The sequence below is a fragment of the Fringilla coelebs genome (assembly GCF_963513975.1).
Source record: "Fringilla coelebs genome assembly, chromosome: 2".
Lineage (NCBI taxonomy): Eukaryota > Metazoa > Chordata > Aves > Passeriformes > Fringillidae > Fringilla > Fringilla coelebs.
In genome coordinates, this window is record NC_140029.1 from 79,667,111 (window position 1) to 79,693,834 (window position 26,724).

At 46.2% G+C, this 26,724-nt stretch overlaps 1 protein-coding gene across 3 annotated transcripts in view; it reads right to left on the reverse strand.

Moving 5' to 3' along the window:
* Nucleotides 1-26,724, reverse strand: part of AMOTL1 (angiomotin like 1) — a gene marked incomplete at its 5' end in the record, with an annotated part of 67,649 nt that overhangs the window by 20,001 nt on the left and 20,924 nt on the right. For all 3 annotated transcript variants that reach the window (XM_084226351.1, XM_084226352.1, XM_084226353.1), the window contains 5 exons: nt 4,033-4,122; nt 5,203-5,347; nt 9,368-9,644; nt 20,551-21,436; nt 24,246-24,392. In XM_084226351.1, the coding sequence (XP_084082477.1) occupies nt 4,033-4,122; nt 5,203-5,347; nt 9,368-9,644; nt 20,551-21,436; nt 24,246-24,392 (1,545 nt within the window). The remainder of the gene's footprint in view (nt 1-4,032; nt 4,123-5,202; nt 5,348-9,367; nt 9,645-20,550; nt 21,437-24,245; nt 24,393-26,724) is intronic.

Consider the following 26,724-nt stretch of genomic DNA (forward strand, 5'->3'; position numbering starts at 1 on the left):
GAGGCTGCTTCAGTACTTCTCAGTCAGTACTGTACATCACAGGCTTTCTGACTTGTCAGGCTGGGCAAGTGCATCAAAAGTAGACAAGTCTTGAATCTGCTTTGAAATGGAAACTTTAAACAAAAAGATAAGGCATGAGATGACACAGGCAGTGCGACTCAGATGTGACTCCCACCTTAGCATACACTACATCCAACTATCAACTTATTTGACCATCTCAATACATCCCAAACTGATTTTTGCCTTGCTCTGATGCTGCAGAGTGGCAACATGGACGTATTTTAAAGACAGTCCTTGCTACTATGAAATGACCACTGCTGGCAGAAGAAAATATATCAAATTACAGCAGCTGGAGACTAATTTGGCTGCAAGAGATTTCCTGCAAACAAGAGTGGTTCCCATAGGACATCCCTTGCAGCACTTCCAATAATTTCACTTATGCAGGTTTTCATTTCCCAGTGGTGGCTCTTCACTCACAGCTGTTAATTCCACAGATGCCTTCCAGTGACCATGCCTTTCCTCAGTGAAACCTGAGGGACTTCTTTAGCCTCTTGTCACTCTTGCAGCTCCTGACATGGCAAGTGTGCGGAGGAGCTCTGCCATCTGCCATCCCTGGTCACAGGTGTACACCATGGCAGCTGCTGCCAGTCACCCTTGGACCAGCTGATGTACCAGGACGGGGCACAAGAGTCGCCTCTCCTGCTCACCTAGATCAAGCTGTGTCCCAGCCAAGTCTGGTGGCCCAACCTTCCCAAACAGCCAGAGCTGTGAGACAGGGGATCCAGAGCAGGATGGGCCCTCCTGCTCCAACAGCGTCCCCAGACCAACTGTCAGAAGGAATCTGAAATGAGGACAGGACCTTGTTGCCTGCTCCAAAGACCTCTCAGCAGCCGGTATCCACCCCATAAAAAAAAAGCAAAATAAATGAATCAGTATTTATACCAAGCAGCCAAACAGGAGAAGGTTTTCCACAGCTTTACTAAATTCTCTACACATCAAATAGGGCCAGGTTGCCAGGCCTAGACATTTCCCTGCAGAAGAGCAGCAGAGCTACTGTCCATCTGTCCAAACCTCACTCAGTCCTCTGCAGCTGTGGTTTGATGCTGACAAAGCTGGGCCAAAGGAGGCCTGAAGCAGCAATGCAGATTATTTCCTGATTATTTCTGGTCTGGAAATGGGAACATTTCTTTGCCTGGGATACTTGGGACAGAGATATATGCACAAGTTCGTGGCACATTAACTGACCACTCCCACAAAGTGTAAGGCTTTACCAACACACTGTTGGAACTGTCCATGTATCCCCATTAACAGATGCAGAGCCATGTAGATGGGCACAGACCTCAATCTGTCTCAGACACCTGAAAAAACAGTGCTCTCACAGTTCAGAAATCCCAAAAAACACACAGAAATCTCACACTCCATGAAAACATCTTTTTCCCAAGATATGAGGATAATAAGCTGCATTGTAAGCTTTCTCTCAGCCTGCCTCTTCCCTTCCACAGCATCTCTCAGCCTCCTCCTCAGTGTCTCTTCTCTTGCCTGTACGGGCCCATATGCCTTCATCAGTCACTGCTTCATGGCTTTCCTTAAAAAACCCTTTTCCCTGACAAAACATCACATCATTATCTTTTGACTAATATGGTGTGAGTATTTTCCAGCCCTGCCTAGCACTCAATACTTAGAGGCATGTGGCCTGGCTTTGTCTATTATGATTGCAAAGAATAAGACTTTTTTGTCACCTGCAGTCTCCATCTCAGAGCACATGACTGCTCTGCACTATTGCACTGCTAATGGAAAGCTCTGCAAGGAACTGAGAAATGATCCTTGAACATCCTGCCTTGCCAGATCTCTTTTTCTGGGAGTTTTTCCCAATACTGGAGTTTTACCATAGAAAAATTGCTATGCAGTACTATCAGCCTCAAGAATCTTATCTTTCTTTCTTCACCTCATCACCAGAGTGGCTTAAAAATTACAACTTTTAGGAAACTATGGATGTTGGAGTCTTCTTATATAACTTGGGTCATGTTTCCCAGCTGTCTTCCAAAAACATAGGGACTAGAAATCTGCTTTTGCTTTCCTAATGAAAATTTAGATTTGCATTTACTAACCTGCATTTACTTAATAACCTGCTACTCTTTGGAATAAAACCAAAACATCACCTTCACAACAAACCTTTTTCTCTTCTTCTAAAAGAACTATTTCAATCTCAGTGTATATAAAGCAGCTAAAACTCAGTTTCCTTCTTCTCAGTTTTCTGCCTGTGCATTCCAATTAAAAGACATGAGGAAGACACAAACTGTGCTTGCAAAAACACCCAGGTCAGCAGTGAGGTACAGCCAAACCCCAGTCACAGTCTGCCCCAGTGGAAGACTTAGACACACACAGACATCAGGGTATAAATGCAGTGAGCAAGAGAGGATTTCCAAGCAGAACCTTTTATGGACTCTGAGAGGGGTGTTTGTTAGGCAGACACCCTGATATGGAGGTCAGTACTGTGCATGTCCCAGCAGCCCAAAGAACATGACTGAAGAGGACCTGCTTTACATGTGCCCATTTTTCTATTCTTGGAAGCACTCTGCATTGCATTAGTAACATTTAGCTCGCTGGCCTAGCCAGGAGACACTCCAGGCATCCAGACCTTCTTACGTGATAGGATCCAAAAAGCTATATTTGTTTGTAAGCTGTGAATTGATTGCAGCAATATGCTGAGTGCACAGCACAAAGTTTCACTGCTAGATATTTATCAGCAGAAGCACAGAGCATGTTTATGTACTGGAAAAGAACTCAAACCGAGTCCATCCTGGGGATTTAACTCCTCCTTGTAGCTAATAGCATATGGCAACACTGCCAGGCTATCGCTACGTGAAGAGAGCAGATCCCAGTCTCCCATTTCTACTGAGCAGCTTCTCCCATCTGAACTCTTCCTGAGGATGACAAGATTTATACAGCAATGCCATTTCCTTAAGAGATCATCCCATTGGATTTGCACCAGTATCTACACACCTTTATGCCATTTGCTAATATGGCAAAGCTAACGTGTCATGGAAAAGATCACTGGATTCTTCTCTGGTTTGTGCATACATGTACCAAACAATCAGCTGTGCTGGCATCATCACTGCTGGTGGGAGCCAGGAGAAGGCTCTCCAGCATTTGGAGCAGCTGCTGGACATTGCAGGGCTGGTGGTGAGGCATGTTGAATAATACCAAGCTCTGCAATGCTAATGGAAGTGGATGGTTCTCCACTGCAGTTGCAGCTCATCTTCCAAAGAAGCTCTTGATGTGATAAAACAAGAGGATGAGCTGTACACAGCAATGAGCTTCACTGGCATTTCAGCCAGTGAAGATACTGCACAGCTTCCAGGTGGCCAAGCCCTTCTTGAAGCATGCTGAAGATGCTTAGGATACAAAAGAAACCACACACTGCCACACGGCATCCAGCTGCTCAGGTTGGATGGTCACACACACACCAGTGCACGGCAAGGAAACCAGCAGCACTATGGTCAGTCATTATGGGAGCCTGCAGTGCATTGGGAATGGATGCTTCCATAGCAATAGGAGCTGTAAAATCTTTGTCACTTCAGTTCTTGGTAAAAAGCATGGTTGAGCTCTGCTCTTTCTGCTGTTAGTCTAACCATGGCACCGACAACTAGCCAGCAGAGCTCGTTCTGAGCTTTTCCCAGCCAAGAAAAGAATCTGGCTTCTCTAAAAAGCATGCATCTTTAGAGATTATCTCTGCAAGCAACACTTCACAATTTCAGATAAATATTTATCAAAAATAAGCTAAGTTGTGTTACCATTAACTCCCACTGCTTGGTTCTGGTGCTCAGAGAGAAAAAACCCTACCCTAAACAACCCAGTCTGCAGCTTAAACAAGACTGTGTGATGAATTAGCTGAGTAAAACCAAGCCACAAGCAGGATAACAATTAATAGCAAAGTATTCACCTCACTCCACTATGCATATATATATATGCATGTATACATGCATGCATATATATACATGCATCTTCCAAACAGATCAGCACAGTACTCACTCTGAGTGGCATAAAGGCCCTCTGTTGCCTTGTCCTCGTGCCCATCGAAGTCTCTGCTGGCCAGCTGCCTATTGGCTGTCTCCAGTCGTTCTGCAAAAAACAGGAAATACTTCAAGTATAAATATATGTATATAAAATTGTAGGCCAACCAAGAAAATAAGATGCATGCCAGCAGAGAAGTATAAATAGACTCTCTGAAGGAGGATATTAAAATGGAGGCTGACACATACATAAAAGATGAGGCCTTTGACCTCTTCCATGAAGCTGTGTTATTCAGATTCACAGAAACTGGGAGGAAAGTCGCTGCCATTCACAGCTGACATGCCCAGGCAATCATGTCTCACACTACTCAAAATGCACAAGGCATCTGCAATCTGAATTACCCAACTGTGTAAGGAGATGGCTGCTTTCCTGCAGTGAAGAGCTGCCCCTGGTGCAGCAAGACACCCTGGGGAACAGGAGCCCCCAGCCCAGTGACACCTTTCCTTGGGGATGTCCTGGGAAAGAAGGCATTTTCTGCAGCCAAGGACAGCTTCCCCTGGAAAGGTTCTGCCTTCAGAAACTTCCCCCCTTCAAAAAGACAATGTGTCCCACTTACACCATTGCAAAAAACATAAATCAGCTCGAAAAAGGCTGCAGAAGCAGTGAGTACCAAACTACCCCCCATCAGGAACCTGGATGGGCAATAGTTACCCAACATATCCTCCATTTCCTTTCTCAAAAGGATACACCCTCAAATTTAAGTTTTTAAAAAAGGGATAACTTTGATACTGGCTACTGGCCTGTGAAGGCACTGACCTTGGAGATTTATGGGTAACACAGCATTGTTCTACATTACAATTTGCTCTTCAGCTCTTTAGGAGTGGGCAGGTGTCTCGGTTTGAGACAATGGGATACCGTGACTGGCGGCCTTGCTGTCAAATTCATATTTTCAAGTGTTAAACACAAAGACACCATCTGGAGCCAATTCTTACACTTTGCCAGAAGGTTTTTTGCCACCAGGAGGGTGACAGCAGTTTTGTCTAATGCCAGTGAGCAGGGCCTTATTTCTATTGAGGCGTATCTAAATATTGTATGAAGCCTCTCCTCTAAAGCCTGCTGCTCTGGAGCTTGTTAGTGAAACACCATGTCAACCACAGGGGAAAAAAACCACAAGCAACTGTAACGTACCACGGAGATCCCTGTTGAAGTCATGAAGTCTCCTAATTTCTCCTTCGAGTTTGTTTCTCATCGCTTTGTCCAGGGACTCCCTCTTAGTGGTGGTCTTGACCAAACCTTCATAAGCTTCTGAAATCCTCTGAATCTCAATTTCAAACTGAAAGGAGACAGAGTTCCTGTTAAAGCCCTGCAGGAATGTGTCCTGTTCCAGTGTCTGCCCAGCACATTCCAATAGCACAAGGGGTCAGGGCAATGCTCATGTCCAGTGTCACGCCAGCCACCCACTCTGCAATGACCCATCTCCCTGGCAGACAATGGCTTGAAGCCCCAGCCATGCTGGTGGCTCCTGCACTGGGGACCCCTGTAAACACCCTGTGGGGCGGCTCACCGTGTCACAACACCCCAGGACGCCCCATTGCAGTTCCCAAAAAAGCCTGAGATGGGCTAGACTTGATGGAACTGCTTGGTTGCCTCTGGTCTATGACCAAGGTGACTGCTTTAATGCCACCCAAGAAGAGAAAAAACAAAGAAATGGTGTACTTGTGTGGGCTGTATTCTCTCCTAGAAAGGGTGTGGGAGGCAACATTTATTCATTTATTGTTCAACAGGTCCCTGATCCAGAACTTATCTCTGAGCTCTGAATGCCACCAAAAGTATTTTAGGCTCAGCTCTGGCCACCTGTCATTTAAACTACTGTGGATCCATTCCTTTCCCTCCTTGACTGAAGACTGCTTTATACAAGAGAAACTCTCTGTAGCAAACAGAACCAATTGTTTTGGGTTTTCAATCTTCTTAACTTCATCTTCTTGAAATCTGGCGAACTGCAGGCAGTGTATGCAGAGGAATCCCTTAGTGGTGAACTTGCATATTAAGACCTGAACACAAAAGACTCACAGAAGAATAGTCCTGGGTAGAGTTTTGCTGTTCAGCTCAATCCATCCAACTCTTTTAATAAGATAATGTCATGTTAAGTGATACAGCTTTGGTAAAATTATTGCTGCAGAGGGGATCAATGCTGATGTGGGAATCTGTTCCTGCATGCCTGGCCCTTGTGTTTGTGGAGAAAGGCTTGATAATGTGCAGAGGCTGGAAAACCAAAAGACACACATAGCCTCCCATGAACCTTTCTAAATCTGGTGCTTTTTTGACCTCTTGAGTCACGGGTGGGACAGATTCATGATTTTTGAAGCCAGGGTGCAAGCTCATCTCCACTTGCTGAAGAGTTACATCCCTCTCAGTAAGCTTCAGGCATGATTTTACAGCTGCAGCACTTGCAGAAAGAAAGCTCCAGGGACACTGGAGCTGTCCCCCCACTGGGTGTGTAGGAGCCCACAGCGAGGCTCCAACAGCCTGGACTTGCACTTCCTACAATGCTGGAGCCACTCTGTCAAGATACAGCCCATGGGCAGGCAGCACCTCCAAACCACACACCAAGAAAAGCCTGGCAGAGCCATGATGGGGAAACATGATTACCTTCCCCAATTTCTGCTTCCAGCTTGTTCACAAGCACAAAAGCTGAAACAAGTGGGTGATTCAGACTAGCCATGAGAAAGTGTTTCTTTCCTGAGTGGATGGTCAAACCCTGGAACAGGTTTCCTAGAGAGGTGGTCGATGCTCCAAGCCTTTCAGTGCTTTAGAGGCATATGAACAAAGTCCTTAGCAAGATGCTTTAATTTGGTTCTCTCTGAATTTTTCAGGGAGTTGGTAAGCCACTATCTGCAGGAGAAGATGCTTTCTCCAGACAGCTCCTACCACAGCAGAGCAGATTTGCCAGCACAAAAGTGGCTTTCCACAGCCTAACAGTCTGGCCCAATGCAGCGGGTTACCACAGGAGCTCTGCTTGGCCCTCTATGTGCTGGTATTTCCCAAAACACATCACCACACCGCCTGCAGCCCTGGAGGCAAAAACTTCCTGTAGCAAGTGCTCCATCAGCACTGAACAAAATAAAAGGAGAGCAGAAGAACAGCCATAAATTGTGTTGGCGTTTCTCAACAGCTCTGGGATTTCCTTCTCCTTCTTCCACAGAGGAAAAAGAAACCAATTCAGCCTTTTCTCTGCCTGGTAGCTCCTGGAGCCAACCCACTCAGACAATCCACACATGTGGCATGGGGAAGAGCTGGCCCAGCCTGGAAATTAAACTTCAGCAAGGTAACACTACTGAGAAAAGGGGAAATCATCCAAAAAGCTCAAAATTAAATGCACACAATTCCTCTTCCAGCTCTTTTTAGGTAAGAAAATGAGGCAACTCAATAAACAGCACAGGGACTCATCACCACCTTGTACCTCTGTAGAAAAAAGTCTGTTCACATACAACTGAGAATGTGACAACCCTCAGAACTGATCTGTTTGCACAAATGCCCAGGGAGTCCTACAAGTCGGGCTGACTTTCTCTAACTTCTCTTATTCTGTAACAAATAGAAGTGATGGGAAGCTGGTCCTACCTAGAATAAAATCGTTACCCACAAACAAGTACTCATTCCTGACCTTTCCACTTGCAACAAGAACGAAGAGTTTTCACATCCAAAGTACATAATTTAACTCAATCACATTTTCAGAGGCAATGTTTGTGGGAACCAAGGAAGACTTGCCCTGACCTTGTGTTCAAACACAGCAAAAGCAGCATGGGAGGGATACCAAGTGTTAGAGATTTTGTTTCCTGAAGAAAGAATGCACTTGAGTACGTGTTTCACTTTAATACTCCGCTTACATTCCCCCAAAGTCAATGGGACTCAAGTCCACACTTTACTGACTGAATGAGACTTCAGCCCAAGCTTGAATACCTTTCTGTTGGTGTCTGATGCAATAGACTTGCAGGGCATCCAAGATAAAGAGAGAACCATTTCCAAGGTGAAAGAAACCAGAATATTTATAGGGCATTACACTTAAATACCTTTTACTGAACAATGCAGCTCTTGTAAAATTAATAGCTGGAATACTTCTTTTTGCCCACAAAGGCCACAGGAAGTCAGTAATAAAGTTTTTGCAGATTTCTTCATGAACAGTTAGCATTGCTGCAAAATTTTTTTAACTAAGGTTAGGAAATTCTGGGAATAAACTCAACTCATCTTGTTGCAGAGAAGGAGGCAGAAAGGACAGCAGCCACAAAATACTTGGTCTTTTTCCTAATCTATTTGAACAGATTGTCACAAATTTCTCCCAAAGCTAAGGTTGGGACATGGACTCTGAGAGCTGCTTCTTCTTCTACAAAGTCTCCAAGAACACACTGATCCACACAGCATACAAAAAAATTGAGCTCCTATACAGACTCCTAAATTCTGGGAGAAAAGACCTGCAGTCTAAGCTCATTTGTGTATAAGTGGTGGGAAGACATAAATGAAACAGTAGAGTAGGGTCCTAAATAAGTTATTTGGTCCGAGCCCTTGGGACCCAAAGCCAGCAGATCTGGGGAGCATTCTGATATGCCTTCAGTGAGCCTCAGTTTCAGGCAACTTCTACTTCATTTGATACAACTCTTCATCTTCTCACCCCAGGCAGTGCACAAGACATCACCCTTCTCCGCCGAAAAAATCTGCATATTTATAGAAAAGAGCACACAGGATCTCTTAGAAAAATGGGTTTCAAGCAAAATCTTTATCAAATTGTTCTTTCAGACAAAGGGACAGTGCTTTTAGAACCAACATGTTCAAATGGATGTCTAACATCAGTTCTTAGAAATTCAAGGAGCAGTAACTGAAAGCCTCTAAGACAACCCAGTTCATCCATTTCCAAACAATGGACAGCCCCACTGGTGGCTGTTACACTTCCAAAGAGTGTTGAGCACCACACAAGCTTAATCTGGGCAAGACGGCTTGGGACAGATGAGAATGTGCTCTTCATATGGCTCTCACTTGCATCTCTAACCCCTGTGCAGATGGTGCAGGACCCTGCTGCCCTTGGGAGACTTCCAGGGAAAGCTCCAGTGAGGCCAGCATGGAAGATGGAAGGGGAAAATATCCAGTTGAGACATATCTGATGGACTGCTCTGCTTCATGCTAAAGGCAGTAGAGTCCACAAGGCAAAGGATTCCCCTTCTGTGAGACCACCACGGAGAGGCAGTGGTTAGAAGTGGCCAGTGGTGCATGCCCACTGCAGTGACACAACTACGAACAGCTGTCCAAAGGCAGAAGCAGCAAGATGGTTATCCTGGCCAGGCTCCATCCCAATCTCTCCACCTACCTTCTGCAGCTTGTCTGCCTTCTCGTAGTACCCCTCCAGCTCCTGCCGCAGCACGTGGTTCTCCTCGGAGAGCATCTCCACCATCTGCTGCGCGCGCTCCACGATGGCAAAGGCGTCGGGTGTCAGCTGCTGGCCCGGCAGCGTCGGGGTCTGGGCGGCCACGGGGGCAGGCAGCGGGGGCAAGGAGCCCGGGAGCAGGGGGCCAGCGGTGGCCTGCGAGGACATGGGGCTGTGCTGCTGGGCCGGCGGCGGCGGGAAGGGCGGCTGGCATTGTCGGCTGTGGGAAAGCACACGTGGGGGAAGTGTTAGAGCCGCACGCCCTCGAAAGGTTTACGGGAGCTTTCGCCTAGTGACTGCATGGTTTATTAATAGTGTTCTAACTGGACAGTCACGACTCCTAAATGCCAACAATCGCAGCAGAGCCTGGGTAAATTGTCTCCTCGCCTTCTCTCGACAGAGACGTACGTGTCTGGTATGAGCGCATAAAGGAAGCACTGACTCAAAGCCAGCATTTTTGCCTAGGTGTGCAGCTAATACTTCAGCAGCCACCAGCCTCTCCCTCCCTCCCCTTCCCACAAACACCACGGCTGAGAAGCATAAGCTGGCAGGCTTGAAGAAAACACAAGGGATGCATTACTCACCCTTTGAACGCCACTCCCTGCCCAGAGCAAGACCAGTGGGTCAGCTGAGTTGGGAGACAAGAGGAAGTGATGTGAGCAAAGCAGCATCCCTGCTTTGCTTTAGCAAAGTGGAAGAGGAAGTGCTGCTGCAGAACTGCTGGAGGCACAGCCCCATTCAATCACAGTGAGCCATGAAAGCCATCTTCCAGTGGGAGACCTCATTGTGCCCCGATTAAGGGCATCGATCACTCACCAGACTCATATCAGCGAAGAATTAGCAGTGAGCTGGCAGTGGATCTGCTTGTGAGCTAGGCTTGCTGTCAGCAGACAGCTCTTTAAAACACCCAAATCATAATTTGCAGCGGCTGGAAGATAATCCAGGAGGGTGTCTCAGCAATGAGGGTAAACCTGGAGCTGACAGCCAGGTGGGATCAGAGTCCCTCACCTGACCCATCTCCATCCCTCCATCCACTGCACAGGCAGCCCATGAAGCCTCAACCAGGCAAAATCTCACTGTGCACAGGCTGAGCCACTTCTAAGCCCTGATGCCAAAGTTCTGAAATTTCTACACTGGTCTTGTTAAAGAGACTCAATCCAGACCACGTGGTACCTCAGTGTCAGGGCCCAGTCTGGCTGGAAAATAAGTTGGCTGCTGGACCCCACCTGAAGTCTGCAATCAAAAGTGCCTTCTGGATTTGTATTTTAATGTAACCACAAGCTATTAGGTTTGCTGTTGATATCATTGCCTTTATTTCTGTACCCTACACATAGCACAAGACATAATGAACACACATATTTACCCCTCAAAGAACTGGGTCCTCAAAGAACCATGAATGCTTTTTCTTAGACAGACAATTTTGTGCTATATAAATACAGAGTAATTATGGTTACTGTTGTCTTCAGCACCTACACAGCTGCTCAAAACAGGGCTTTCAAAAGCCTTCAGTGTTGGCCTAATTCTACTGACAATAACCCACCCCTTTGTTCGACTGCAGCAGAACAAAGCTGAAAAGTGAAGGCAATTTTAAAATCCTGCCCTAGAAAATGAACAGCACTGCTCTAACAAACTTGTCCCTGCCAAGCCACACGACAGCAAAGAAAGCCAGCAATTCAGCCTTAACTTTCTGTCCAAACTAGAGTGAAAGCAAATCTCCAGGCCCCCAAACACAGCACACATTCAGTCCCACACTCTCATCCCAGCTTTGCCCAATGCATCCACTCTGGCACAAAAAGGTACTGAAATGGAGGAAACATCGAACACAAGTACACTGCTAACTTGGTCAGAAGTACAGACCAGCATCCCTGGGAAGAAGATCCCAGCAGAGCTTCATGCAGCCAGCACTGAGGAAAGCTGTGCTGAGCTCAGTCTGGCCTTGAGATGGCTTTTACCTGCCTAGCATAGACATCTCTAAGGCTGTGTCTCTCCTGTAAATTAAACATCCACGGAAGCAGCTCAAGAGCACAGGAAAGGGGCCATTCCCCCCGGGCAGTTCCCAGGACCAGAAGGGTTTGCTCTCAGTCCCAGGCATATTCGTTCTCTGGCAGAGGTGCAGGGTAATAACTAAGGAGCTAAATGTCTACTGGAAGAGGATAAGACAGGAAGCCAGGGAGGTGCTGTACGGCACTTCACAACAAAACACACAGGAATTAATAGAATCATAGAATGGCTTGGGTTGGAAAGGATCTTTTAAAATCATCTAGTCCAACCACCTTGCCACAGGCTCAGACATCTTCCACTAGATGAGGCTTCTTGGGGCTCCAACCAACCTGGCCTTGAATACCTCCCGTGACAAAGCATCTGGGCAACCCGTTGCAGAGCCTCACCACCCTCAGCATAAAAACTGTCTTCCTTATATCTAATCTAAATCTACCCTCTTCCAGTTCAAAGCTATCTCCTTTTATCCCTTCTCTACAGGCCTTGGTAGAACGTCCTGCTCCAGCTTTCTTATAAGTCCCCTTTAAGTTTTAGAAGGCTGCAGTACGATCTCTCTGGAGCCTTCTCTTCTCCGGGCTGAACAGCTCCAACTCTCAGTCTGTCTTCATAGAAGAGGTGCTCCAGCCCTCTGATCATGGGCATAGTTCTCATACCATCCCCACAGTCCCCTTTTCCTCCTGGTGCTCCAGTGTGCAAACCTGGCAAGGGACCTGATGCCCATCATGGGACTTGAATATTCTTTTGCTCAAAAATCTGAACAATAAATAACATCATGAGTGAGGGATGTCACTCACAGTGCAAAAGATGCTCCACAAGTGAATGTGAACTCAGACAAGCACGCAACACCTCCTCAATGCTGCTGACAGCCAGTCTGTGCTCACACTTTACCACAGCAATTAATTCAGGTAAGTGTGAGCTTGTTTGTCTTTACCAAAAGAAAAGGCACCACTGGTTTTGTGCAAGTAAAAGCCCAACTGTCTCAATACAGTTACACCCCTAAAGACACTTAGTAGAAAGCAGAAAATTTGGAAGAGTTGCTGCAGGTACAGATTTTCTCACTTCTTTATGGGAATAGCATAAAGCAATAGAATTAAATTGATCTCTGAATCTAAACCAGGGGAGATACAGTAATCTTTCTTTTCCATTATGAAGCACAGCAATCTTTGTCCACAGACACACCCTTTAGACCCTTGCATGAATTTTTGACACTGTACTTTTGGGAAATCTTAGCCTTTCATCAATTTCATCTTTTCTTGTCACTTTAGTCTGTCTAGCTTTACACTACAGAGGGAGGAAAGACCACAGAGATCTCTATTTTCTTGAACTACAAATGATTTTCCGAGCTACTAAAGATTTACACCCTATAGCCGCTGCCTGCCACCAGAGTCTCAGCAGTCATGGCCACAGGAGAGATTCTCCAGCATTTTCTAGTTCAGAAACTGAACAGGTACAACCGACTTTATATCTCTTGAAGCACAGCTCTTCAACAAAATTAATGTTTCTAACTTCCTTTTTACTTGTTTAATCTGTCCCAATTTAGTTCTGACTTAGCCAACTGCAAAATCTCTGAGTATATATGTAATAAAATAAACACAGCAATTCACATTAGCAAATCAGCATTTGCAAAAAGAGGAATAACAGCAGCTTAGTTCCTATCCAAATTCTCACGTAAAGCTCCAAAGAAACGCAGCAATCAGGATTATCCTGAGGTCCTTTGGGCTTAGTAAAGAATGACATTCTCACAATGCTTTTACTGTATTTTAAATGTTGATCTTACTCTGCATTAGAGCACGTTAAAATCTTTCAGCCAAACATTCTAGTTAACAATCATCCTTCTTAAAAGCATGCAACAGTGGAACACTATGAGTTTTGGCTATCTCTCCAATATTTCAGCTACATTTCTATTAAAAACATATTTTTTGTTAGCATTATTGTAGAAGTAGGGCCCCCATAAGCTTCTGCAATGTATTGTAAAGAAGGAAAAAAAGAAAAAATTAAGGAAAACAGCTTTTTGAATTAAGAGCACCAGCAGGCTGTGAGGCTTTCAAGGGCTACTGTGCTGGGGTCACCAAGTGCTCTCTTTCTTTTCACAGATATAGCATGCATAATAGCTTATTATCTATAGCTTGCAATACAATGTTTTCAGCAAAATACTTAACAATGGACCTCACTTTCATAAGAAACTCCTCAAGATGTTGGGGCTGCCCAAGCCCCCAAATTTAGGCATGGTCTTAATAGTCCTCTTATAATGGACCACCTGGGAGCAAGACTTACCAAGACAGAGAAATTTGGGGAGAACTTGTAAGTTTATGTAGAAATAAAAAACCTGGAAATAAAATTAATTATAAAGTCCACTTGCTGTTGATGACCAGGAAATCATAAATACAAAAGAGCTGCTGTTGGATAAAGCAGTGCAGTATTAGTATATGAAAATTCCTGTAAATGTTCTGGAAAGGAAATTCCACCTCAGCCTTGCTACAGGTACAGTGAAGCTCTCCTCTGTCCAGGGATGGAAAGGGGCCAGTGGAGGAAGGACTTTGTTTCCAACACACCGTGCCATTTACATTCATAATTAAAATGCCCTCCTCTAACCTATTTAGCTCATCTTTCTCGGAATGCTCTGCCTTCCTTTGCCTCTAGGGCAGACTGGCCTGTTTCATCTTTCAAAGACTCTCCCAAGGAACCTTATCTCACAACTTCATGCATCTTCTGTGGATGCTCTGGCTGAGTCAGCGATGAGAATAAGGCCTTTCTGAGGTGCAGTTCTTTGAAGTTGCCTTAGACTTTCACCTTACAATGAGAGCAAAAAAGTGTGCGAAATGTGCTTATTCCTGCCTATTGACTGGGAACCTTCAGTCAGGATACTAACCTCAGACCAGGTGTCTACCTGATTTCATTATGATTTCTACAGACACGAAGCAGACTTCAAACACTCTTCTGTCTCACTGGAAATAACATCAAAGAAATGGCATTATGGTCATGCAGGAAAAAAACAGGATCATGGCAAAGTCAGCAAGCCCAGTCTGATGGTTATGGTGCAAGGAAAGACAATTATAGATCCATCACTAAATGGTGATACAGAAAGAAATGGGAGAACATTTGCCAAAGCCCAGACATGGCCCTCATGGTATTCTCTCTCCTATGGAATCAGCAAGAGTTGGAGCACCCTGTAAACACAAGTGTTTGTTTCAAAAAACATTCTGCAGACTTGGACTCACATCTCTTGAATTCACTATTTTGTTGGCGACATTTGTTAGCTCTGGAAAGACTTGGCCCAGCTTCTTTGGCACGACTATGTGAAGATTCTGCAGGGAAAATGATAATCTAAAAAGACATATGCTGTATCAAACATACCCTTGATAGTAGAGAGGGACAGGATATTGTATTTCCTCACAGAGATCTACACTCAGAACAGATTCTCGGCATAAGGAAAAGGTGCCTTCCTGAACCTTTGCACTTCTAGAGGAGCCAGCTGGGATAATAATACAGAAGGGTAAGGAGAAATGACAGGGCATCATCCAAGCTGTGGAAACTGCTTCATTTCACTTTCATTTATTTTAATGTAAGGCATTTTAGACTAGAAGGAAAGGATACAAAGCAAAGCTCTTCTGCAGGGCTGTCAGATGGAAATGTAGCCTTCAATCCACACTCGGGCTTGGGCTATCCTTGCAGAGAAAAGCCAGGACAAGTCAGTTTGGGTGTAACATCCTTCAGCTTGTCCACAGTGCCAGCAAACCCGCCTGCCTGGGCTGTCTCAGGGAAGAAAACGAGCTCCTTGTGTCCCGACAGCAGCCACAGACATGGCTGAATCGGTTACTATCAACAGGTTATCTGAAAACAGCAGTAATATGTGTGGGGGAATAAATACACAAATACTGGAGAAGCAGCAGACTATTTCAGCAGTTAATTATAGACTTCTGCATCCTGGCAGGGTGGAATTTTATGAGGCACATAAGAAATGGCATGTATTTAAAAACAGCCCAGATTTATTCTTTTCATTGATTCTGCATGCTGACTTTGAAAACTCATGGATTAAAACAGAATGAAAAGGTGCCTGCAAGATTGTCTTCTGCACGTCCCACAAATTAATTCCCCTCAGTAAAGATGCAGAATTTCCAGTTCAAGGCTTAATTTGCATTATACATGCTTTTTATTAATAGTGTAGATAAAGAAATCATTCTGAATAAAAGACACCAGGATCTGAAAAGAGCCACTGGGATCAGTGAAGAGGATTCATTGCACCGAGTGATCTGGATCACGACTTAAGCACGACACAGAGATACAATATCGACTTGAGCTGGTCCAAGTTCATCCATCTAGGAATAAATACAGCAAGCTAAAGTGAAAGGGTGGAAAATACTATCTTGGGCTGTGACAACCCTCACATGCCTGACTGGGTAACAAGCTGCATGGGGAGATCCCAGAGTGCCAACTGCAAGTGTTAATGAGCTATGTAAACAAGGAACACTGAGTCAAATCAGAGGTGTTACTACACCTGATTAGCCGCTGGTCCAGCTGGTACTGAACCAGTGTTCAGGCTGGCTTTCCACAGTGAAAAAAAGGGATTTTGACAATAGTGAAATAAGTACAGGGCTCCAGGCTCCATCTGTTAAATGTCTTAAAGACATGATAGCACAGGTCTCTTCACGGTATTTGACAAAGATTTTGCAAAATCCCTGGTAATTAGAAAACACAGGCTGAAACTAAAATGGAGATCTTTGCCAGAGATGGCAATTAGCTAGTGGAACAAGGCTATAAAATCCGTGATGGATTCTCCAGATGGAGATTGTTATACTCACCAGGACTGAATGTTTCACAAACTGGAATTAATTCACGGCATCATGCAAAAAACTAAATTAGATTAGTTCCAAGCCCTTTTACCTAACAAGCTGTGACTTTCTGAACCTGCACCTAAGGAAAGTTAGCAAAGACACCATTCAAGAATGGCTGCACATCTAGGAAAGGAAACTTTTTCTAAAGATTATTATACTTGGCCAACTTAAAGCATTCAGAAGTTGTGAGTCAGGGCCCCAAGCATCAAGCAACTGGCTTAAAAATACTGACATTTTAAAAGGAAAAAATACTGGTTCATTTTTATTTGCCTTCTAGTTGTTTTGTCCTTTAAGCTTCAAGGTTCAAGTTCTGGTCTGCAACTGTGACGTCCATAAAACAGAAGTCACTAAATCTGATTTATATAAATGCTGAGACTACCCCTACATCATATGACTCTAGGATTTCTTCAGTACAACACCAATTAATTATCTTGAAATTTACAATAAATTTCAAGATTTCACCCCAATGATTATAAAGGCAATGTTTCCTTTAAAACCAGTCTTGTGCAAAACAAAAAGTCAAACCAAAAAAGGAAATTAAGCAGTGCCTACAGTTATTCCATTATCCTTCAACAGTTCCCAGCCAGCACTGGTCCATTTCCAGCCACATTTCCCTTGTCAGAGAAGGACTGTGGGGAAGTGGGGGTTCAGTGAACCTTTAAGTCTTTTCCATCCCTGGTATTTATGAGTGCTTTTTCTGGATCGATGCTCTCTGTGTTTCTCCTCTTTTCTGGAACACAGAAGACTCGCATGGTCCCTGTCCAGAGGATGCCAGGATAGATGGGCTGGGGAACTGATATGACCAAGACAGAGGGAAGGAGATGCTGGGGTACGTGAGATTCCCATCTGACCGTAAGCAAAGTTGTGTTTCCATCAGCTTCTGTCCCAGACACTCCTGATGAGATGAAAGCTGAAATTCCTTACCTCACTTGTTCCTCTAACAGAAAAACCAGCCTCTCCAAACCCTACCCCTACTGTTAATTAACCTTATGAAACCAGGCAGTCCCCTATCTCAACCTCTTCTGTCAAGGTCCTCCATCCCAGCCAGATGCCTGGCAGTGAGCATCCCCAGAGCCCAGATAAGGGGAGAAGCAGTGAGCAAGTGCAAGGTTCACAGGAAGGTCTATGCTTAGGAGCAACCCAGGAGTGTAACACAGTGCTCCCCCTGCACCCAGCTCCTCCAGCAGGGCTCAGACAGTGACTGCTGCCCAGGCAAATCCCCTAGTAAAGACAGGGCTGACATCCCTGAACAGGTGACCTGCCTTTATCCTCTCCAAAGATTGAAATACTTGGCAAAGAGATCACTTTATGAAATTGCATTTTAGGCAGCTCAGACATGGGCAAGCCCATCCTGTCATGCAGCCCAAGATGCATGCAAAGATGCACTGGAGCTCAGCTGCTGAGATAGAGAAATGACAAGCGATGAATAAGCACACAGGGACTAAAATCACCTCCTAAATGCTTTTGTCAACCAAATCTGCCTGGGTGACAGGACCATACAGGACCTGGGACGAGTTATAAACTGAGGTAAGCACAGAATAAACTAAGTGAGTTTATTTCCTGGTTTTTAGTGACAGCAGTTCATAATAATTGAGAAAAGGTAATGATTATTTCAGGGTGCCAAAGGAAAATGAAAAGTTGACATCCTTGTGTTAAAAAATACAGAGAAGCCTTAGATGAAGATGAAGACCACCAATTTGCTGAGACCCAGAGGTTCACTGTCTGACATCTGAACACAGCCAAATGTTCCCCCATTCACTGACAGGAAACATTCCTAAAATCCAGGCAGCACATGAAGGGAGCCAAGAAGGACCTGCAAATGACCACCTGTACATCAGGATCCAGAACTGCCTTAAATGAAGCTCAAGAGACACCATACACCTTTGAGCAAACTGAGCTTTGGTGAAACAAGCCCAGCCATGCCAACCCCCTGCCTTACATCTGTACAAGCTTGCTGGCATAGCCAGCAGGGATATATGCAGACTGACAAGTATTAAGGCCCTTGCTGAGTTGCAAGAAAGATACCACTGAAGATTTTTTTAGTAAGTGTGCAAAACTTGGCAGCTCTGCTCTGTCACGCTGCCAGTCCTCTGCTGCGTCGCATATCCCTCCCCCTGGTGCACCCATACCTGACAGGAGGGAGATTTCTCCAGCATCATGCAAAGAAAACACACAGGGGTAGCAGACATCCCCCCTGCAGTGTGATTTGGGGGTAAATGATGCTGCCTTGCCAGGAATGAGCAGTGACCACCACCATGAGCCAGTGGATTTCCCCTCACAGCTGCTGGTGTGATCCAGCCTGTACGATGGAAATCTGCACTGAATCAAGAGGGTTTGTCAGTATTAAGCTTGCTGATCAGGCAATTGGGAAAAGCTTTGGAAGTGGCCCCAAAGGATCTTCCATTTGACCCCACTGACATTCCCAGTTAGCTGAAGCAGTGCATGCAGCACCCAGCTCCACTCACTTGCACAGACTCAGAACACTGTGGCTATTGAACCAGCATTTTCCAAGTGTTCCAGATTGCAAGGCAAGACTATTCTATTACCATCTGTATGGCAGCTGTCTTTTGTCAGGTGGGCAATTCTCCTTATCTCTCTCTCTGAGTGATCACAATCACTCTTCCTTTGGAAGGGGACATCTGCTGATAACAAGCTATTGAATGTCACTGCCTGACTGATAAGAACTATAACATCCCATTGTGAGATGCTCCACCCAGAGGGAGGAGCCAAGCATTCCTACCCAGATATAATCTGGAGACTCTGGAATAACTGTATGGCTTCTCCACTGGATTCCCCAGAGGAACAGCAGCTGCCTCTTCTTCCACTGGATCTTCGGAGGAAGACTATCCCCTTTTCTACAGGACCCCCTGCTCCAACAGAGCCACACCTGACACCCCAGGACTGCAGCCATATTTCCAATTGGACTCCTACCAACAGGTTGAATTCTGACTCTGTCAGTGTTGTTCTAGTGTACTGCATTGTTTATTTTATCCTTTTATTTTTTCTTCCCTGTTAAAGAACGGTTATTTCTTGCTCCCATATTTTTGCCTGAGAGTCCCTTAATTTTAAATTTACAGCAATTCAGAGGGGTGGGGAGGGTTTACATTCTCCATTTCAGGAGAGGCTCCTGCCTTCCTTAGCAGACTCCTGTCTTTTCAAACCAAGACGCCAAGAGTGATAAAAATACCCAAAGTCTTCCTTAGCAGACTCCTGTCTTTTCAAACCAAGACACCAAGAGTGATAAAAATACCCAAACCAGCTCCTCTTCTGCGTGGATGAATCAGCTTGGTGCTGGAGATGCTTGTTAGCATCACAACCAGCTGCAGGAAAGCATGGCTTCAGTTGCCCTCACATCCACATAGGTATTTCTTTGCATAAACAGGCATTTTTGCTGAGGTCTTCAAAATACCATCTTGCTCTGAAAAAATTGCATAAACTCCGCACAGTGGCCATACATGTAGCTGTAGAAAGACTCAGCACCGGCCTGCTGCTTGTCACAGCCACATTGCCCCTGTCACTGTAACTACACTTTGAGTTCCTACCTGTCTCAATCTTTTCTGCAAACGTGGAAAAGCAGAGCATTCCCTCCTGCATTTCATGCCTTGTACATTTTGGACAGAAAGAGCCAGGTCAGCTGCACCACCTTTTCTTTGTGTCTTTGCTGTGGTAAAATAACTGTGCAACTTAAAGTGATGCCAACAAAACCTTTGGGGATTCTGGGATCAGTAAAGACCCAATGAGGCAGCTTGCAACATGGAAACTGCTCACATTCACACCAAACAACTTCAGACTTCCAAACCCAACAAAATAACTGTCTGAGAGGTCAAAGTGATGGGGATGAGACAGACAAACACTTGCACTGAGGTACAACATGGAAAAAGAGCCCTTAACACCACATCACCTCTGAAGGCAGGACCTGCACCACTCACAGGGATCAGCGCACAGCCAGCAAACACTGGATTATTTTTAATGCGCTTGGAATAAACCTGTGCTCACAGGGAGGCCTGGCATGAGGGGCCCAGTACTGTGAAAGCCCCACGTGAGTGCTGTGGGGAGATGTAAGTAGCACAAATAGTGGAATATAAGCTTCATAGAGCCCTCTGGGAGATGCAGGTGCCTCCACCAGCCGTGCCTGCCATCCCAGCCACAGGATGTTATGTCCCCACTGCAGGGCGTGATGTCCCCACCGTGTGCCTGGAGCTACAGCTCACTCTGGCCGTGTCTACACGAGGCCCAAGCCCCGCAGACACCCAGACAGGACCAGGTGACCCTGCAGACCCCCCCAGTGGCCATTACCTGCTGAGCCCGTACTCTGGGGGCGGCTGGTAGCGGACAAGGGCCAGCTCCGCCCGGGCGGGCTGGGGGGCGGCGTAGGCGGCCTTGAGGACATCTTGTGATGATTGCTCGCCGTAGAAGAGCCCGTGCTCCTGCCCCTTGCTGCCCGGGGCTGCTGCCTTGCCTTTGTAGGGGTACTCGGGAGGCGGGCCCCGTGGGTCCGTGGCCTTGCTGGGTTGTGGGGCTGCCTTGAAACCCTTCCCACCTCCTGGGGCTGGGGGATGCTGCTTGGCCCCGTTCCTCTCCAGCGAGAGCTGCATGATCCTCTCGCTCAGCGAGCGGACGTGGCCCTGCTTCAGCTCCTTCAGCGCCTCATCCTTATGCGCCTGCCCGCTGTTGGCCCGGTTCACTGTAGGCCTCCCCTCCGTCCTGGACTTTTGGCTGGAAGAGCCATAAAAACCCGGCGTGGCGGCGGTGGCTGGTGGTGCGGGCTGGCCACGGAAAAACTGGGACTGGGCCTTGGCCTCCTCATAGGTGGGCAGCTCCTCGGTGCTGTGCGGGGGCTGCGGGGCCCGAGGCTGCTTCTCCATGGCAGCACCGTCCCCCTGGTGCTCCTGCCCCTGTGGTTCCTGCCGCCCTGACGGCTGGACCATTGGCAGGTCTTCGGGAGCAAGGTTTTCTGCGGAAGAGAGAGTGCTGGCAGTGCTGTTGGAGGGGCCGGCGCTGCCCGTCGCCTGGTGCTGTATGGCCAGCAGGTTCATGTTCTCGCTGGGGTTGCCATACCTCAGCCGCTCCTGGATCAGGCGCTGCAGGACGGTGCCGGCTGCCACCTCCTCCGCCCCTCGCATCTCCGCCTCTGGCGCACGGCGGAAGCTGGGCGGGCGCAGGGTGCAGAGGGTCTCCTCAGCTGGGCAGGGAGAGAAAGGCGGCCATTAGCTCTGCTGTCCAGGAGCTCTAATTCCCCCTGCTGTTTCTTCCCTTCCTACATCCCACTGCGGTGACCCCGTGCCCAGGATGCAGCCCCCTGGATTCCCCTGGCAGTACAGGGGACATGGATGGAAGCCAACAAAGGAGGCAGAGCTCCCTGCACATCCTACACCACTACACCCTAATTCTGTTTGGCAGTGACCCCTAGGAACACATTCCAGTCCCCTCCCTGGCCTTCCCCTCCATAATATTCCATGCGTCCAGTGCCCACAGCTCTGAACCTCTCTCTAAGTCAACAAGGGACATTCCATGTCACAGGCAAATTTGGTTTTTTCTAACATGGTAGGATAGGGTGGGATGGGATGGGATGGCATGGGATGGGATGGGATGGGATGGGATGGGATGGGATGGGATGGGATGGGATGGGATGGGATGGGATGGGATGGGATGGGATGGGATGGGATGGGATAGGATGGGATAGGATGGGATAGGATGGGATAGGATGGGATAGGAGCCTACAATGGTTATCTCATCCCACTGCTTGGCCAATTGAAAGCTCAGAAAAAGGACAGGATAGGTTAGGATAGTGTAGGATGGGATAGGATGGGAGCCTACAATGGTTATCTCATCCCACTGCTTGGCCAATTGAAAGCTCAGGAAAAGGATAGGATAGGATAGGATAGGATAGGATAGGATAGGATAGGATAGGATAGGATAGGATAGGATAGGATAGGATAGGATAGGATAGGATAGGATAGGAGCCCACAATGGTTATCTCATCCCACTGCTTGGCCAATTGAAAGCTCAGAAAAAGTTTAAGCATTTTATTAAGGGCCTTGTCCAAATGCTTCTTTAAACACTGACAGGCCTGGGGCATTGACCACCTCTCTAGGAAGCTTGTTCAGGGTTTCACCTCTCCCTGGAGGTGGCTTGCACAACTTACAGAGGCAGCCTGCATGGCAACACCAACTGCTGCATTTTTGATGGCCAAAGGTGTAAGTGAATTGTGTGCCATGACAAAATAAAATGTAAAATGTGTTACCGAAAAACAGTGAAATGGAACTGAAAATGAAATGGTCTTAAAGGTCAGAGAATAATCTGTGCTCTGGCATCTTCCCCTAAAATGGCAATTTCCCTTCTGGCTGAAAGCACTATTTCTAAGGGAGCTAATAATAACTGTTACAATTTTACAAGGAAGGTATTATGGTTATAGATGTAATGCCAGCATTTAAAAAAAAAGCACAGACAGATTAGCTACACAACCCCAACACAGGCTACTGAAGTCATTCAGAGTCGATGACAGCATGTTTGCACTACATAGGCAGTGCAATTTGCCTGGAGTTAAGCATCTAGAAGCATTTGGACAAAGCTCTCAGGCACATGGTGTGATTCTTGGGGTGTCCTGCATAGGGCCAGGAGATGGATTTCATGATCCCAATGGGTCCCTTTCAACTCAGCATATTCTATGATTTAACTATGACTAAGACCTCTGGAGTCCCTCCCTCTTGGAGCCCTCCTTCCATCCCAAAAATGCTGTAAGATGTCTATCTGAACACTGTCTGAGCTCAGATGAATGTTCCTGAAAGACTCCAGTGCAGACAAAAGTGAAGAGAGTCTTCCAATGTCCCTAGGCAAGAAGGAGGTGCTTTCTGCAGTTTGGATTTTTGAGATCACTTTTGGCAACTTTCTCCTGCTGTTCCCAATTCTCAGAGGAGTTTTTCAGGACTTACATTTGGTTTTAAACATTTGAAAGTAGTTTAAAAGCAAACTTTCTCTTGAGGTCTGGTAATTTCCCTGAGGTTTCATCAGTTACTACACATGCTGTGGGATAACTTATATCCAACCCAGATGCCAAAGGGAAAGAAAAGCCTTTGACTCTTAACAACGATAAGAGGTCATTTCCGCTAACATTTCTGTGGCAAAGCCTTAAAGATGATTGTGGGGCTCAAGAGGGAGAGAAGATTCCCAGGCTGTTTCACTCCACACCTGTCCCAGCAGATACACCTCTCCAGCTTTCCCTGAAACAATGTTATCTGCCTGCCAGCCTCACCCGCTGGGGTTGCGCCATGGCCACCAGCTCTCAGAGGGTCTGTAAGCGCCTCGGGATGGTGTCTGAGGCAGGAAGATGCACAGACACAGAGTGCATCTCCATCTACCAAGTGTCCAGCTGTTTCAAACGTCCCTGCAGTTACAGCAAACTCTTGCTGCTTTGTTCATGTTATCACAGCACACAGAAGCCTCATCACACTGGACATTTTCACAGACAAGCAATAATGTCTCCCTAACACACCAGAAAGCTTACAGTCTAGGTTGTTAGACAATGCCTGAGAAAAGCATGAGGAAAGGGGATAAAGCCAACATCACACAGTCAAGGCAGTTTTTTATAATACATCAGGATTTCCATTTCCATGCTAGTCATGTTATCATGCTTGTATCTGGGAGGTGTACTTTAAATTGCCTGTTATCGAAGTCCAGAAGGACTGACCACAGTCAGTTTTCCAAGGGCCTATGGTCTTGCTCCATCAGCAAAAGAGCCATGGAAATTGGTCCAGCTCTGCAGTGAAAAGCAACCATGTCCTGAAGGACAAGGGGAAATGATGCACCCTCCACAAATACAGGTGACAAGTGATGGTGGGTCACAATACACAAGTCAAAGGTAACTTTGACTCTACCAGGAAGGAGAAGCTGGCCTTCAACTCTCTAAATATTACTTGTAAATGGTTTAGCTTTTGGGAAAAACCTGGAAGAAAATGCAGTGTAATCATACAGAAGTGTGGCCATGCACTTACCAGCTTTTTCTTTGGCACTGATCACTTCAGCTGTTAGTGGGGACACTTCATGCCTGCCAGCAAACAACTGGTGATCCTGGTAGAGAAAGCCAGAGTCTTCCAGTACCTGGACTGGGCTGGTAGGCTTGTAACAAACAGATGTGGAGCCTGTAAGAAAGAAGAACGGAATGCCAGTAAAGAAACTGCATGAATGACAAAAATGTAAAGCCAAGACTTATGACAGTAGTCAAAAAAAGTTTCTTGAGCATGGCTAGCTGTTGAGAAGCCCTTCTGAGGCCAGTGAGCAAACCACCTCTTCAGTCCTCACTTCCCAAATGACACATTAGCTCTGGGGAACAAGAGGCAAAACATCAAGTCACCAGGGCTGTTTCACGCATTGACCCAGCCTGGCCTACAAGGTGCTCAGTCCAGGTACAAAGAAAGGTTTGTAGGAGCTAACAGTGAAAAATCACAAGCTCACAAATCAAGGCATAGCCCCAGGACATGAAATCAACAGAGCCACCATAAAACTGAACAAGGGAGTGGGTAAAAAGAAGGAAAGGCGAGGACACGGCCACACATTAAATAGGACTATAGTCTGGGAAAGGTCTTCCCACAAAATCCGCTCATGAGTAATAGTTAAGCGATACAGAAAATTGCTGAGACATAAAATACAACCAGTGCTATCAAGGGAGAGAGTTTATAAATCACTTTGTCCAGATGTTCTTAATACGGTAAGGAGCAGATGTAGCTCGAGGGCCATGGGAATTTGTGCTGCAGACCAACTGCACAGGAGCTGCATGCCCCAGCATCACACAGACACTGATGGCTGCACTGCACTGGTTTTGGCTAGGACACAGTTAATTTTCTTCTCAGTAGCTACTGCGGGGCTATGTTTTGGATTTGTGCTGGAAACATTGTTGATAATACAGGGATGTTTTAGTCTCTGCCTAGCAGCACTTACACAGCATTAAGGCCTTTTCTGCTTGCAACTTGGCAAACAAGGCTCATCCTAAATCTGTTCTCAGGGGCGCTTGTTCTAACAAACTGATACAAAACGCATCACAGCAGTGTTAAGCCAGGAATGACATTGGCTTGGCCCTATATTTCAAGCCACAAATGACATTGGCATAATCCTACAATTCAAGAAAGATACAGACTGTACAGGGCCCAAAGGAGGGCTGCAAAAATCACCAGTGGGCTGTAGAACCTGTTCTGAGAGGAAAGGCTGAAGGAGTTAGGTCCTTTTTTCCCAGAGAAGAGAAGGCTGTGAGGAACCTCTCAGTACAGTCTTTCAGCATTTAAAGGGAGGCTACAGAGAGGAAAGAGGCTCTCTTTTCACAAGGAGCTACAGTGAGAAGGGGCAGCAAGCACAAGCTGCACTAAGAGATGTTTTATCTTGACATAAGGGTGAAACTTTCTACAGTGAAAACAATCACTCACTGAACAACCTCCCCAGGGATGTGGCAGACTCCCCATCACTGGAGGTTTCCAGTATACGATTAGACACTGTCCCAGATAATCTCATCTAAATTGTCTCCTTCCCTCAAAAGGTTAGACCAGGTGATCTGTGAGGTCCCTTCCAACCTGGTCTGTTCTATGCTTCTGTGATTTTTACTTTCTCATTTTTCTGAGAGCTTACTCATTTTGTAAAGAGAGACTCCTTGAGGTTCAAACCCTGGAAATGAGCATCTCCTGGCTGCAAGTACCCTGGCACAATAGGCACACAGCAGGCTCATTCTCCAATCACCCCACTGGCTGTCACAGGTTTTAGGCTAAGGGAATGGTCATCAACCTCGAGCCACTGCCAAGGACCCGCTTGAGCAGGAGGCAGAGTGCTCAAAGTGGCACTGGTGATGCATCTGGCCATCCCTGTGGGGCAGGAAGCCCACAAGCACTGGGATCCACAGTACCTCGCTCTGCAGGAAAAACAGCCATCCACGAATGACCTGGATTCATTAATCCTGACTGCTTGGTTTATGATCAGCTAACTGCATGCTGCCTGCACATATTACATAGGTCATCACTAGCTCCATGCAACTGCATGGAGCAAGGCAGCAGGGGGATGACAAGGGGGTAGGATCCAGCCTGTCATTTCTACAGGCACGAAGATACTATTTTCTTCTGTGCCAAGAGGAGAGGAAATAGGCATTTCTGCAGAATGTTAATGAATTCATCACTTTACCATTCATATTATGCATGAATGTGTATGGCAGTTATCTATATTTAGAAAGCAAGAGGGAAAGATTGCTTGCTTGAGTAGATCTAAGCCATATATGTACACGAAAACAAGCATAGGAGACTGGTCTGTGAATTGTGCTGATGCTGACACAGACCCAAGAAAAATCTCAAGTACACTAATTTCCAAAATTATTGGCCTATTCTGGTAGAGAATAGAATTAAAGACAACCTTTGTTGCTCCTCCACACACACAGTCCTGCCTTGGAATTTGGAATCCTGTATGCAACCAGTGCACTTCAAACCTGAGCTTGTTTTATGA